General features: G+C 41.4%; 1 protein-coding gene across 1 annotated transcript in view; it reads right to left on the reverse strand.

Annotated features, from left to right (window-relative positions):
• Window positions 1-14,969, reverse strand: part of BZW2 (basic leucine zipper and W2 domains 2) — a 48,244-nt gene that overhangs the window by 18,690 nt on the left and 14,585 nt on the right. The window contains exons 4-6 of the mRNA XM_056800568.1: window positions 14,009-14,074; window positions 4,685-4,820; window positions 3,392-3,501 (exon numbers count right to left, since the gene is read on the reverse strand). Of these exons, the coding sequence (XP_056656546.1) occupies window positions 3,392-3,501; window positions 4,685-4,820; window positions 14,009-14,074 (312 nt within the window). The remainder of the gene's footprint in view (window positions 1-3,391; window positions 3,502-4,684; window positions 4,821-14,008; window positions 14,075-14,969) is intronic.

Consider the following 14,969-nt stretch of genomic DNA (forward strand, 5'->3'; position numbering starts at 1 on the left):
TTCCAAAGCTGAAGCTCGGAGAGGTCAGGCCCTGCCCAAGGCCACCCAACCAGTAAGCTCCAGAAGCTGGATTCCAGGTTCATTCTTCGACTCCGAGGCCAGAACGCTTTCCACTTCACCACTCTGAATGTGAGCCATTGTTCTTAATCTATTGGAGCATGTTCTGTTCAACCAGACTCAGGGCGTCCACATTAGCCGTGACTGGACAAGAACCTTCTTATATGGAACACACGAGCTCGTTCTCCGTTGACTCGGGTAAAGGGACCTGATGCCACAACGAGATTCCATTCGTCCTTTCAGGCAAAGGACTCCGTGGAGACAATTGGAAGCATGCTGATTTATATGAGGTCAACACTTAATTTCACAAGGCTTTCATTTGGCCTCTTATCTCTGCTCCACTCTCCTGATTAAAACAAATGTTAGCGGCCACCAGGAGCAAAAGGCGAAGGGGAACCAAGAGCATCACTCACCCTAGAGACGCTGGCCAACCCGCCCACTTGATTCTCAAAGACTCAAAGTGGTAGAAGAGGTGCTACCTGCATTGGTAGAAGATGTTTTCCCATCTGGAAGTTCCTTCTACCAGGGAAATCCTAGGTCTGGTCCTTGTCCCCTGAAGCCAGCACAAAAGATGCCCACGTGGGCTTCAGCTGGAATCACCCTTGTCCAGGCTCTGCTCCTTCCCACCTGGTCCCACCGGTCCAATGTGGACAGACAAGGATCCCAGATCCCATCACACACGTCATTTAGCTGCTGCTCTTTTCAGTGCTTCAGTTCTCTGGTGTCCTTCCCTTTGCATCATGCCCTTCATTTCCAGTCTGATTTTTTGGTTCATTAGGCTGGCCATTTCTTAGGACACAATGATACCCAACAACCTTCAGCTATTCTAAATGGGCCATAGGGATGACGGAAGAATGAAAAATGGAAGGGAGTGAGGAAGAAGGCTCCAGGGACAGTTCATGGGCCAGGGATATTCAGATTTAACCCTGAAAGAGTAGGAGTGGCATTCACCCCAGGCATCAGGGACAATAAGGACACAGGCTAGGAGGTGAGAGAGAGCAGGGCCAAGTCAGTCTGGTGGGAATTCAGAAGGTGCGAAGTGGGGATAGTCCTTGACAGGACCAGAAAAGGAAGGAGGAAGGAGATGACACAAAGGACTTGAGAGCCAGACTAAGGCGTTTTGTTCAGTAGGTGATGGGGAGCCATATAGGGTTCCTGAGCGGGGAGTCATTCGGCCAAACAAGCTCTAGAAAATGAAAGGAGAATTGAAGAGAGAAGAGAGCCTAGACAGAAAGACAGCGACAATACTGTTAATGAGAGTTAATAAGAGCCTCCAGGAGAGGGTTTGCCTTTGCCTGGAAAAAAAGGGGAATGTCAGTCACAAGGATTTATGTACCAAGTCCTGACATATGAGGAAAGGTCTCTGCCTCCAAGGAGCTCAGATGGAGACAACATGGAAGCTACTTCCTACATCCCAGATGCACGCAGAGTGGTCGGTAGCATGAGGGGGAAGGCTCTGTCAGGATTTGCTTTCTCTCCATTCTCCTTCACTCATTTTCCTTCTTAAGCAGCCATTGTCAGAATCCCCATGTGTGCTCTCCAGTGAGCCTCCTCTACTCAGCAGAAACTCCTGAAGCCATCCCAAAGCTCTGTACTTTCTTTGGACCTTGGGGGTTTCATTTCTGGGAGTATGTGGCCAATAGTGGCATGTCCAAATTTCTGTGGACAGTCTTGTACTGTTGCGAATGATCGTTGCTTCCAATTTTTTTTTGCAATTACGGATGATGTTTCTTTGAAAATCCTCACACCAATAGTGCTGTTTCTGTTGGTTCTGATCACACATTCAAGATATATTCTTTTTATTTATTTATTTATTTATTTATTTTAATATATTTTATTTGATCATTTCCAAGCATTATTCGTTAAAGACATAGATCATTTTCTTTTCCTCCCTCCACCCCCCATAGCCGACGCGTAAGTCCACTGGGCATTAGATGTTTTCTTGATTTGAACCCATTGCTTTGTTGATAGTATTTGCATTAGAGTGTTCATTTAGAGTCTCTCCTCTGTCATGTCCCCTCAACCTCTGTATTCAGGCAGTTGCTTTTTCTCGGTGTTTCCACTCCCATAGTTTATCCTTTGCTTATGAATGGTGTTTTTTTTTCTCCTGGATCCCTGCAAGTTGTTCAGGGACATTACACCACCACTAATGGAGAAGTCCATTACGTTCGATTGTACCACAATGTATCAGTCTCTGTGTACAATGTTCTCCTGGTTCTGCTCCTCTCGCTCTGCATCACTTCCTGGAGGTTGTTCCAGTCTCCATGGAACTTCTCCACTTTATTATTCCTTTTAGCACAATAGTATTCCATCACCAACAGATACCACAATTTGTTCAGCCATTCCCCAATTGATGGGCATCCCCTCATTTTCCAGTTTTTGGCCACCACAAAGAGCTCAGCTATGAATATTCTTGTACAAGTCTTTTTCCTTATTATCTCTTTGGGGGACAGACCCAGCAGTGCTATGGCTGGATCAAAGGGCAGACAGTCTTTTATCGCCCTTTGTGCATAGTTCCAAATTGCCCTCCAGAATGGTTGGATCAATTCACAACTCCACCAGCAATGAATCAATGTCCCTACTTTGCCGCATCCCCTCCAGCATTCACTACTTTCCTTTGCTGTAATGTTAGCCAATCTGCTAGGTGTGAGGTGATACCTCAGAGTTGTTTTGATTTGCATCTCTCTGATTATAAGAGATTTAGAACATTTTTTCATGTGCTTATTAATAGTTTTGATTTCTTTATCTGAGAACTGCCTATTCATGTCCCTTGCCCATTTATCAATTGGAGAATGGCTTGATTTTTTGTACAATTGATTTAGCTCATTATAAATATGAGTAATTAAACCTTTGTCAGAGGTTTCTATGAAGATTTTTTCCCAATTTGTTGTTTCCCTCAAGATATATTCTTAACAGCTGAATCGAGCTGATTTTTGTACCTTTGTCACAGATGTGACCAGATTGCTCTTCCAAAAGCCTCTCCAAGTTTGCCATCCCTCCAAATGCCAGCAACATTTCAACAACTATCTCCAGATTTTCAGTGAGACACTTTCCCTATATCCGATCCCCTCCAACTTTCACTGGCCGTGACCTACAACTACATGGGTACCATGGCCGAAGAATTCAGCAACAGCAAGGAGCCACCCCAAACTCGGCTACAATCCCTGGGATTATACGGCCTCTGTCAAGGTGAGAGCCTTCGGGAGACTTCCCAAGCTCATTATCCTTGGAAACATTCTCTGTCCGTGACATGGTAGCAGGTACTCCACATGCTAGCCTCTACCTTCCCCCATTCCCAAGGATTCCTCATTGGCAGACAGTGCATCTTACTTACAAGTAATCTCTTGTCCAAGTTGGCTTTTCTCAAAGAGGAGGTAACAGAATTTGCGTCTTTTTCGGCCATCCATGCTTTAAAGAGCTTTACGGCAAAGGAGGCTGCGATGCCTATGAAAGGGTTAATAAGAAATTTATGAGGAAAGATGTTAGCAATTCAAGGAAAGACCAAGCTTCCCCCAATTAGCCAATGCCTCAGAGATTTGCCTTCAATACATTAAGAAACCAGATGTGGCTGCTCCATTAATTTATTAGGCACTGACTATGTGCCAAGAACTGAGAGAGGTGGTAGTGATGAAAAACAAAAATGAAGCAGTTCCTGCCCTCAGGGAGTTTACATTCTACTAATGGGGAAAGTACAACACATAGAGATGGAATGTGTACAAAGAAACTTGGGAAAAAGCAAAACCAAATTGGTTTTGTCAGAAAACTCCTGAAAGTTCGTCAGAGAAGAAACCTGCTCCCAGAAATGCTGCCATTTTTCTTTTCCTCTGTAGGAGCAGGGCCAGAATCTGGAATTTTATTGACCTCGGGAACTCCCAGAGGAGTTCACTTTTCCCAGTGCAGGTCAGCAAGTCCTCTGCCACTAATATTCTTAGAAAATTGCCTCAGGCATAAGTGGTGTCCTGCCTTGTCCCAGCCAGTCCAGGGTCATTCAGATCCAGCCATGTATCTGAGGCTGGATGTGAGCCCAGGTCTTCCCAACTCCAGGGCCTGTGCTCTATCCATGGCACCACCTAGGTGCCAGCATTAATACAGAGCTTAACAAAGATTTTCTCTCTGGAGCTTCATAAACAACCTAGAGGCATCAGTGCTATTATTACTCCCATTTTTTTCAGAAGAGGAAACTGAGTAGAATTACTTGTCAGTTCTAGGAGAGGGAAGGGAAGAGGGGTGGGAAAAATAATGAATCATGTAGCTATGGAAAAATATTCTAAATAAATTAATTTTTAAAAAAGTGCCAAAAAAAGAAAAGGAAACTGAGGCATATGGGGTTAAGTGACTTGTCCAGAGTCACAAGAAAGAAAATGTTTGAGGACAAATTTCCATTGAGGACTTCCTGCCTCCAGGTTTGGGGTGTCCCAGAACAGCCACCATAACATCAAAAAATGTTTAAGACAGCTCCCTTCCCACCCCCCTCACTCCCTAGACTTTTCCTAGATTCCCCATTACTAGCACCTTTTCCCACTCACAAAGGGTTAAGGGGTATCTGCTTTGTAGATAGCCATGGAAGAAGGGCTCTGATTCCCCTACTTTTACTTCTGACAATGAGGAACAACAAGAGAGGAATTACCTTCCTTGACTATACTGTCAGTGAAGAGACTGGTGAGGATGGTGGCTGGCAGCGTCCCATTGGCCAGCAGGATCCCCGTGAGCATGGCCAACTTGGTCTGCTCTGTTTCTGAGAAGGCTTTAAGGAAAAGGAGGAGCTGTGGGGCAAACACAAGACACTATTATAGTAAGGCAGATGAATCTACAGAAAGAATCCCTCAGATGATGCCCAAATGGGCCAAGGCTACCAAGCAGTGGTACTAAAGACCCATTACAGCAACAGGTATGTCTGCCCTCGAATTTTTATACAGAATCCACACAAAGATGGTTAAACATTCATGGGAGCCCCAAAGTGAAGTGAGGCTGTCAGTCCCTCAGATCATAGAACCCTCATTTTACAGAAAGGGAAATAGGGGCCCAGTGAGCTGAGGTGGCTTGTCTGTGCCCCTCAGGAAGTTAAGTGGCAGAGCTGGGATCCACATGGAAGTCCTTCAGCTTCAAAGCCAGCATAATTCCACTATCCCATCTTGGCCTCCATCCATTTCCCAATAATAACATGAACAAAACCAACCACATCCATGCCCTACTTGTATGGCAGGGCCATCTTAATGTCAGTCATAGCTAACACACATCAAAGGTGAGATGGAAACTGGTTCTCCTACCCTAGAGTCCAGAGCCCTCTCCACCAGCCCTTGGCTGAATCACCTTTGCCTTCCCAGTCTATTCCCATGTGAGACATGAGGGAATTGTTGCCCAGACAGGTGACAGATGATAAGCCTAACCTGCCTAAAATCATACCCAAAGTTAAGGGCAGATTTAACACCCAGAACTCTGGACTTCCCATGCAAGGACAGCCTTAGGAATGAAGAGACGAGCATCAAAGCCACAGGAATCTTAGGGTGAACAGAAGGAATCTCTAGGGGCACTCTCGAGCACCTGTAAGCTCCCATCTTTTAGAGCTCATAGCTCATGGCATCTCCACATTAGATCTGGAAGGAACCTCAGAGGATATTTAGTCCAACCCCCTCATTGTACAGATGAGAAAATTAAGATCCAGGGAAAGGAATGCATTTGTCCAGGCTCACACAAACAATAAATAACAGGATCAATTCTTTAGCATGTATTAAGTGTCTAATATGTAGTAGGGAAGATTTGAATACAGGTCCTCTGACTGCTTACTCTCTGACACCAGAAGAAACAGCCAACAAACTTGCAATCAAATGGCCATTCTATATTAAAGGTTTTCTCATATTTAAAAGTTTAAAAAAATGCATTTTCTATGATGGAATAATACACGTCAGGCTATTCAACCACCAGATAACTCGTAATTTTGTGATGGTGAGTGTATAGACCGAATGGGGCATTTCAAAGCAAGTTCAGAGATTCTGAGGTGCTACTGTGTACCTACCACGAGTCATCATCTTTTTCTTGGGAGTTTAATTATTCACATTTAAATGGTGACTTGGAAACTCACATGGGTTTCAATAGAGGACTTTTTAATCAATCCACTTAGGGCCCATTAAACAGAGTCATTGTTGGCTTTTAGGCTCTATGGTAATCTCCACTTGTTTAAATGTTCATTTTTAGCAATGGTTTCAAGCTCCTGCAAGGAACGCACTTCAAGTCATTTCCAAACATGGCACACTGCACCTGGAGACCTTTTCCATCAATTAAAGGGACCCTGCCTCTGTTTCACAGCCTTGGGGCTAATGATAGGCAACCCCAGAGGATCTAGTAAAATCTGGGTCCTGGTGATGAAGTGCCAGCAAGATGGCAGCACATAACCTGCTCCTCCAATATCTGGACCCAGATGAAGTTGGACTAAAAACCATCATCAAAGGAGTCAGGAAGAGTAGGTCACAAATAGACCTGGGAGAGGGGCAGAGTCAAGATGGCAGCCTAGAAGAGCAGAAGTTCAGACCTCTGAATACCCTTCCTTACTAATCACAAGCTGAATGCTCCTAGGGGACTGAAAATCAAACCTAACAACAAGACAGAGCCAAGGAGCCCTCCTGCTGGACTCAATTCAAAAGGTATGTCCCCCGAAAAGCCAGAACCCAAGAACACTTGGGTTTAAGGGGAAGGCAGAAGAAAGGTCCCAGGACCCCTCCCCCCACCCACCTAGAGTGCTGAGACTCCAGTGGCAGCGGGAACTTCTGGGCGGGCAAAGGTGCTGGTCTGGAGGATGTACCTTGCGGGCAGGGCTGTGCCAAGTTCAGAGCGTCGAACACAGATATCAGGGAAGGAGTTAGAGAGGGAGTATAGACCTGGCAGTCTGGCCAGAGCTGTGGAGATCCTCCATATTTGCTCCAGCCTTCCATGAGGTTTTGGACTCAGAGCACACCCAAGCTGAACTTAATCACATCAAAAGTCTTCAGAACTCAGGGAAGGCCAGGCTCCACACCCCTCCTCATTGACTGCTAGACTTTAATCCAATCAAAAGCCTCCAGAGGACAGGGAAGGTCAAACCCCCAACAAATCTCCCCCAGAGACTGCACTGAGAGATCTTCTGTCAAAGCTCCAAGAGGGGAGACTGACAGAAGCCCCCAAAACCAAAAAATTGAAAGGAGCAAGAACACAGACAAATATAGGGAGCAAAGAAGAGGTGAATACAAGCAAACAACAGAAAAAGAAGAAAGAAACTACAATAGACAGCTTCTATTCAGCAAACGGAACAGAGGGGGAGAGATCAGCAAATGATGAATCAGAATTCCCAGTGAATTGGATACAGACTGTGGAAGAACTCAAAATGCAATTCAAAACACAATTAAGAGAGGCTGAAGACAATTAGGAAAAGAACTTAAAAACTAAGATAAGTCTTCTCGAAACAGAGGCACTTGAACTAAAATGAGAAAAGTGTCTTGAAAGCCAAAATCAACTAGCTGGAAAATAAGGCAAAGGAGATGAAAGATGAGGCAAAAAAGATGAAAGATGAGACAAAGGAGATTAAAGACAAGGTAAAGAGGATGAAAGATGACCTTCAAAGAAAATCAGACCAGAAGGAAAAAGATGACCAAAAAGCCAGGAATGAAATCCAGTCTTTAAGAACCACAATACAACAACTGGAACTAAGTGACCTCACAAGGCAGCAGGACACTATAAAACAAAACTAAAAGAATGAAAAAATTGAGGAAAATATTAAGCATCTCATTCACAAAACAGATGATTTAGAAAATCGTTTGAGGAGAGACAATTTAAGAATCATTGGTCTACCAGAAGACTATGACAAAAGAAAAATCATGGACATAATACTACAGGAAAGTATTCAAGAAAACTACCCTGATATCCTAGAACAAGAGGGAAAAGTGGAGATTGAAAGAATCCACAGATCACTTCCTGTACTTAATCCCCAACTGACAACACCCAGGAATGTTATAGCCAAATTCAAGAACTATCAGACCAAAGAAAAGATATTCCAAGCTGCCAAGAAGAAGTCATTCAGATACCACAGAACTACAGTGAGGATAATGCAGGATCTGGCTGAATCTACACCGAAGGGCCGAAAGGCATGGAATATGATATTTCGGAAAGCAAGGGAACTAGGTCTACAACCAAGAATCAACTACCCAGCAAAACTGACTATATTCTTACAGGAGAAAGTATGGTCATTCAACAAAATAGAAGAATTCCAAAAACTTTTGAAGAAAAGACCATACCTGAACAGAACATTTGATGTCCAAGCACAGAACTCAAGAGAATCATCAAAAGATAATTAAAAAAGAGGGAAAAAAGAAAAACAAAACAAAACAACAGCAACAAAAATTTAAGAGACTCAATAAGTTAAAATGATATGTATCCTTATAAGAAAAGAGGTCATTGGTAACTCTTAAAAACTCTTGCTATCACCTGGGCAACTAGAAGAATTACACTTAGAGGGAACAGTGACAAACTGTATAGGATGAAAGGACAAGATCTTCATAAATAGATATATAGATATATGCATGCATAAATACATATACATGTGTGTGTATGTATATATATATAAATACATACAACTAGAGCTAAAAAAGAGGTTAATAGTAAAATAAATGGGAAAAGAAACAAATGGGGGTAAATTTATATGTCACAAAGAAGCTCATGGCGGGAGGGGGGAGAACATCAATACACTGGAAGGATAAAGAGGTTGGAGATAAGAAATACTCAACTCTTACATGCTTTGAAATTGACCCAAAGTGGGAAGAACAATCCAATCAATTGGAGCAGAGAATAGATTTGCGCCCTATAGGGGAGTAGAAGGGTAACAAATGGACTGATAGGGAGGGAAGCAGTACAAGGGAGGGAGAGGGTGGGGGGGCAATTTAAGAAAGACTACAGGGAAAATGAGGCGGGGTTGGAAGGGAGGGAAGAAAGAGAAGTAAAATAAGGGTGGGAACTAGGGGGACTGATTAAAAACAAACATTGGTGTAGAAGGAAATAGTGAAAGAAGAAAAGGCAGGATCAAGAGTAGAAATCAAAAATGCTGGGAAATACACAGCTAGTAATCATAACTCTGAATGTGAGTAGAATGAACTCACCCATAAAACGCAAGTGAATAGCAGAGTGGATTAGAATCCAAAACCCTACCATATGCTGTTTACAAGAAACACAGATGAGGAAGGTAGATACGCATAAGGTGAAAGTAAAAGGATGGAGCCAAATCCATTGGGCATCAACCGATAAAAAGAAGGCAGGAGTCACAATCATGATATCTGACAAAGCCAGAGTAAAAATAAATCTAGTTAAAAGATATAGGGAAGGTAAATACATCCTAATAAAAGGCAGTATAGACAATGAGGAAATATCAGTACTCAACATGTATCCACCAACTGGCATAGCATCCAAATTTCTAAAGGAGAAACTAAATGAGTTCAAGGATGAAATAGATAGAAAAACTATATTAGTGGGAGACCTGAACCTTCCTCTATCTGAACTAGATGAATCAAACCAAAAAATAAACAAGAAAGAGGTAAGAGAAGTGAATGAAAGCTTAGAAAAATTAGAGTTAATACACATGTGGAGAAAAATAAATAGTGGCAAAAAGGAATATACCTTCTTCTCAGCAGTACATGTTACATTCACAAAAATTGACCATGTATTAGGGCATAAATACATTACAAACGAGTGCAAAAGAGCAGAAATAATAAATGCAACCTTCTCAGATCACAATACAATGAAAATAATAATTAGTAAGGGTATATGGAGAGGTAAATCAAAAATTAATTGGAAATTAAACAATATGATTCTCCAAAACTGGTTAAAGAACAAATCGTAGAAATAATTAATAACTTCATTGAAGAAAATGACAATGATGAGACATTCTTTCAAAACCTATGGGATACAGCCAAAGCAGTATTCAGGGGGAAATTTATATCCTTGAGTTCATGTAAAAACAAATTAAGAGGGGTGGAGGTTAATGAATTGGGCATTCAAATTAAAAAATTAGAAAGTGAACAAATTAAAATCCTCAGATGAAGACTAAATTAGAGATCCTAAAAATCAAAGGAGAAATTAATAAAATTGAAAGTCAAAGAACTATTGATTTAATAAATAAGGCTGGAAGCTGGCACTTTGAAAAAACAAATAAAATAGACAAAGTACTAGTCAGTCTAATTTAAAAAAGGAAAGAAAAAAACCAAATTGACAGTATCCAGGATGAAAAGGGAGACCTCACCTCTAATGAAGAGGAAATTAAGGCAATCATTAAAAACTACTATGCCTAATTATATGGCAACAAATATGGCAATCTAAGTGATATGGATGAATACTTACAAAAATATAAATTGCCTAGACTAACAGAGGAAGAAATAAATTACCTAAACAACCCCATATCAGAAAAAGAAATTGAACAAGCCATCAAAGAACTCCATAAGAAAAAATCCCCAGGTCCAGATGGATTCACAAACTAATTCTATCAAACATTCAAAGAACATCTAATCCCAATATTATGCAAACTATTTGACAGAATAAGCCAAGAAGGAATGCTACCAAATTCATTTTATGACACAAACATGGTACTGATCCCAAAGCCAGGCAGGTCAAAAACAGAGAAAGAAAACTATAGACAAATCTCCTTAGTGAACAGAGATGCAAAAATATTAAATAGGATACTAGCAAAAACACTCCAGCAAGTCATCACGAGGGTTATCCACTATAATCAGGTAGGATTCATACCAGGAATGCAAGGATGGTTCAATATTAGGAAAACCATCCACATAATTGACCATATTAACAAGCAAACCGACAAAAAGCACATGATTATCTCAATAGATGCAGAAAAAGCCTTTGACAAAAAACAACACCCATTCCTATTGAAAACACTAGAAAGTATAGGAATAGATGGGCCTTTCCTAAAAACAATAAACAGTATATATCTAAAACCATCAGCAAACATAATCTGCAATGGGGATAAACTAGAAGCCTTCCCAATAAGATCAGGAGTGAAACAAGGATGCCCTTTATCACCCCTATTATTTAACATTGTACTAGAAACACTAGCAGTAGCAATTAGAGAAGAAAAAGAAATTGAAGGTATTAAAATTGGCAATGAGGAGACCAAGCTATCACTCTTTGTGGATGATATGATGGTTTACTTAAAGAATCCTAGAGAATCAACCAAAAAGCTAGTTGAAATAATCAACATCTTTAGCAAAGTTGCAGAATACAAAATAAATTGGCATAAGTCATCAGCATTTCTATATATCTCCAATCCATTTCAGCAGCAAGAATTAGAACAAGAAATTCCATTTAAAATCACCCTAGACAATATAAAATACTTAGGAATCTATCTGCCGAGACAAACACAGGAACTATATGAACACAACTATAAAACACTCTCCACACAACTAAAACTAGATCTAAACAATTGGGAAAACATTGATTGCTCATGGGTGGGATGAGCTAACATAATAAAAATGACAATCCTACCCAAATTAATTTACTTATTTAGTGCCATACCCATTGAACTACCAAAAAACTTCTTTACTGACATAGAAAAAAACATAACAAAGTTCATTTGGAAGAACAAAAGATCAAGGATATCCAAGGAAATCATGAAAAAAAAAAATGCAAAGGAAGGAAGACTTGCAGTCCCAGATCTCAAACTATACTATAAAGCAGTGGTTATCAAAACAATTTGGTACTGGCTAAGAGATAGAAAGGAGGATCAGTGGAATAGACTTGTGGATCAGTGGACTAGACTTGGGGTAAATGACTTCAGCAAGACAGTATATGATAAGCCCAAAGATCCCAGTTTTGGGGACCAAAACCCACTTTTTGATAAAAACTGCTGGGAAAATTGGAAGACAATATGGGAGAGATTAGGTTTGGATCAACATCTCACACCCTACACCAAGATAAACTCAGAATGGGTGAATGACCTGAATATAAAGAAGGAAACTATAAGCAAATTAGGCAAACACAGAATAGTATACATGTCAGATCTTTGGGAAAGAAAGACTTTAAAACCAAGCAAGAGCTAGAAAAAAATCTCAAAATATGAAATCAATAATTTTGATTACATCAAATTAAAAAGGTTTTGTACAAACAAAACTAATGCATCCAAAATTAAAAGGGAAGCAACAAATTGGGAGATAATCTTCATTACAAAATCCTCTGACAAAGGTCTAATTACTCAAATTTATAAAGAGCTAAACCAGTTGTACAAAAAATGGGCAAGGGACATGAATAGGAAATTTTCAGTTAAAGACATCAAAACTATTATTAAGCACATGAAAAAGTGCTCTAAATCTCTGATAATCAGAGAAATGCAAATCAAAACAACTCTGAGGTATCACCTCACACCTAGCAGATTGGCTAACATGACAACAAAGGAAAGCAATGAATGCTGGAGGGGATGTGGCAAAGTTGGGACATTAATTCATTGCTGGTGGAGCTGTGAATTTATCCAACCATTCTGGAAGGCAGTTTGTCCAAAGGGCACTAAAAGATTGTCTGCCCTTTGATCCAGCCATAGCACTGCTGGATTTGTACCCCAAAGAGATAATTAGGAAAAAGACTTGTACAAGAACATTCATAGCTGGGCTCTTTGTGGTGGCCCAAATTTGGAAAATGAGGGGATGCCCATCAATTGGGGAATGGCTGAACACATTGTGGTATATGTTGGTGATGAAATACTATTGTGCTAAAAGGAATAATAAAGTGGAGGAATTCCATGGAGACTGGATTGACCTCCAGGAAGTGATGCAGAGTGAGAGGAGCAGAACCAGGAGAACATTGTACACAGAGACTGATACATTGTGGTACAATCGAAGGTGATGGACTGTTCCATTGGTGGTAATGCAGTGATCCTGAAAAACTTGGAGGGATCTATGAGAAAGAACACTATCCACATTCAGAGAAAAAACTGTTGGAGTAAAAACACCAAAGAAAAACAACTGCTTGATCACATGAATTGAAGGTATATGGTTGGGGATGTAGACTAAATGAACATCCTAGTGTAAACAACATGGAAATAGGTTCTGATCATGGACACAAGTAATATCCAGTGAAATTGCATGTTGGCTGTGGGAAGGGTGGGTGGAGAGGAGGGAGGGAAATAATGTGATTATTGTAACCAAGGAATAATGTTCTCAATTGACTAAATAAAATTATTCTAATAGAAAAAATAAATTAATGAAATTTAATTTAAAAAAATAGACCTGGGACAGCCCAAGGGTTTCAGTATAGGGCACAGCCCTCTCCTTTCCTCCTCTACACACTTTGACTTGCCCATCAGAGGAATGGGAGCAATCATCATTGGAACCCCAGATGGTGGCGGGGCCATCTCCTCCTTCACCATTAAATGCCTTCTGGGGAAAGCTATTTTTAGAGATTGTGAAACCCCAAGACAAACAACAGGACGGGCAGCCCGAGAAGTACTTTATGGCTCAGGACAATAACACAGCCAATGGCAGTTGCACAGAAGGGAGGGAGACTGGGTTCTTTTGGAGGCTCCTAGGCTGCTGAAGGAGTCCATGCATTGAATCTTTGTCCTCTATAAATTCTGGGCCCTAGTGTACAGTGATGCTCATCCTCCCTAGATAGTGAGTACAGCCCCTTCCATCTCAGAGCTCTCACAAATCAGAATTAGTGACATAGGATCCAGGGACGATGTCAGCATTTGCAGGGAGCTTGGCTGGCACCTTTGGGACATACCCGTCTTCCTTTCCTGACTCTCAGCCTATTTGCCAGGGTCCTCCCATTCACTGGGGCCCCTTCTCCCACTCTGACAGCCCCAAGTAAAGTCTTCTATCCTATGGGTATGCTTTCCAGTTAAACAATGGAAGTGCTGAATCCACTTGACCCAACAGTTTACTCTACTGTTCCTGGATCTGTGGGGCTTTTGTAGTTGTGTGATATCTGAAATTACCTTTTTAATTTCATCTTCAAATGCCTTTTCCAGATATTTATATCTTCTAATGAGCTTATTGAAGACCTAGAAGATGAAGGAGACAAGATGAGAGAGTAAGTAGGCGAGCTGTCAAAGGCATCAAAAGGAAGAGGGAATGCTTTGTTGGCATGGATATGCCATGACATTCCCCCCCAATCCAGCACTCACACCACATTTCACGGGTGCTTTGTTGTTTAAAACCCTTCCCTTCCCTCTCAGAGTTAATACTAATTAGCTCCAAGGCAGAAGAGAGGTAAGGGCTAGGCAATGAGGGTTAAATGACTTGCCTAGGGTCATACAGCTGGGAAGTGCCTCAGGCCAGATTTGAACACACTTATGGCTTCAATATGCCTTCTCTATAACAACCCTGGGATAGTATAAGCAGCATCACCCCATTACACTAGAGGAAGTTGAGGCTTGGAGAGGCTGCGGGACTTAGAACTCACCAAGGTGGAGGCTGGGTTAGAGCCTAGAGATGAGACACAACACATCTTCCTTGTACCTCAATCTTCCTACCATACACAGCTGCCTCTCAGGTCTCAACATATCTGGGGAGCAGGTGAACTCCTCAGAGGCAAGGACTGTGTCATTTTTGCCTTGGTTTCCCAACTGCCTTCTGCCTCTACAGCTTCCTTCCCTCCCTCCTAGTTCGGTCTCACCCTTCTTTCTATGGCTTCTAGAAATTCCTTGAGGGGCTTTATGAGCCCAGAGCCTGGATCAGTTCCTGGAACACCACAGGGGCTTAATAAATGCTTATGAAATTGAGTGAAGGCATCTACTAACTTTTAGCTCCAAATCGATGGTAACCCACCAGGCAGTTTCTTTTCTTTACTTCCAATAAAGTGACATTAAATGTCTACCTAGTGCAGGGCAGTGAGGATACAGAGACAAACTGAAATAATCCCTGCCCTCAAGAAGCTTACATTCTTCGGGGCTGACA

This window comes from Monodelphis domestica, chromosome 5 (genome assembly GCF_027887165.1).
Source record: "Monodelphis domestica isolate mMonDom1 chromosome 5, mMonDom1.pri, whole genome shotgun sequence".
NCBI lineage: Eukaryota > Metazoa > Chordata > Mammalia > Didelphimorphia > Didelphidae > Monodelphis > Monodelphis domestica.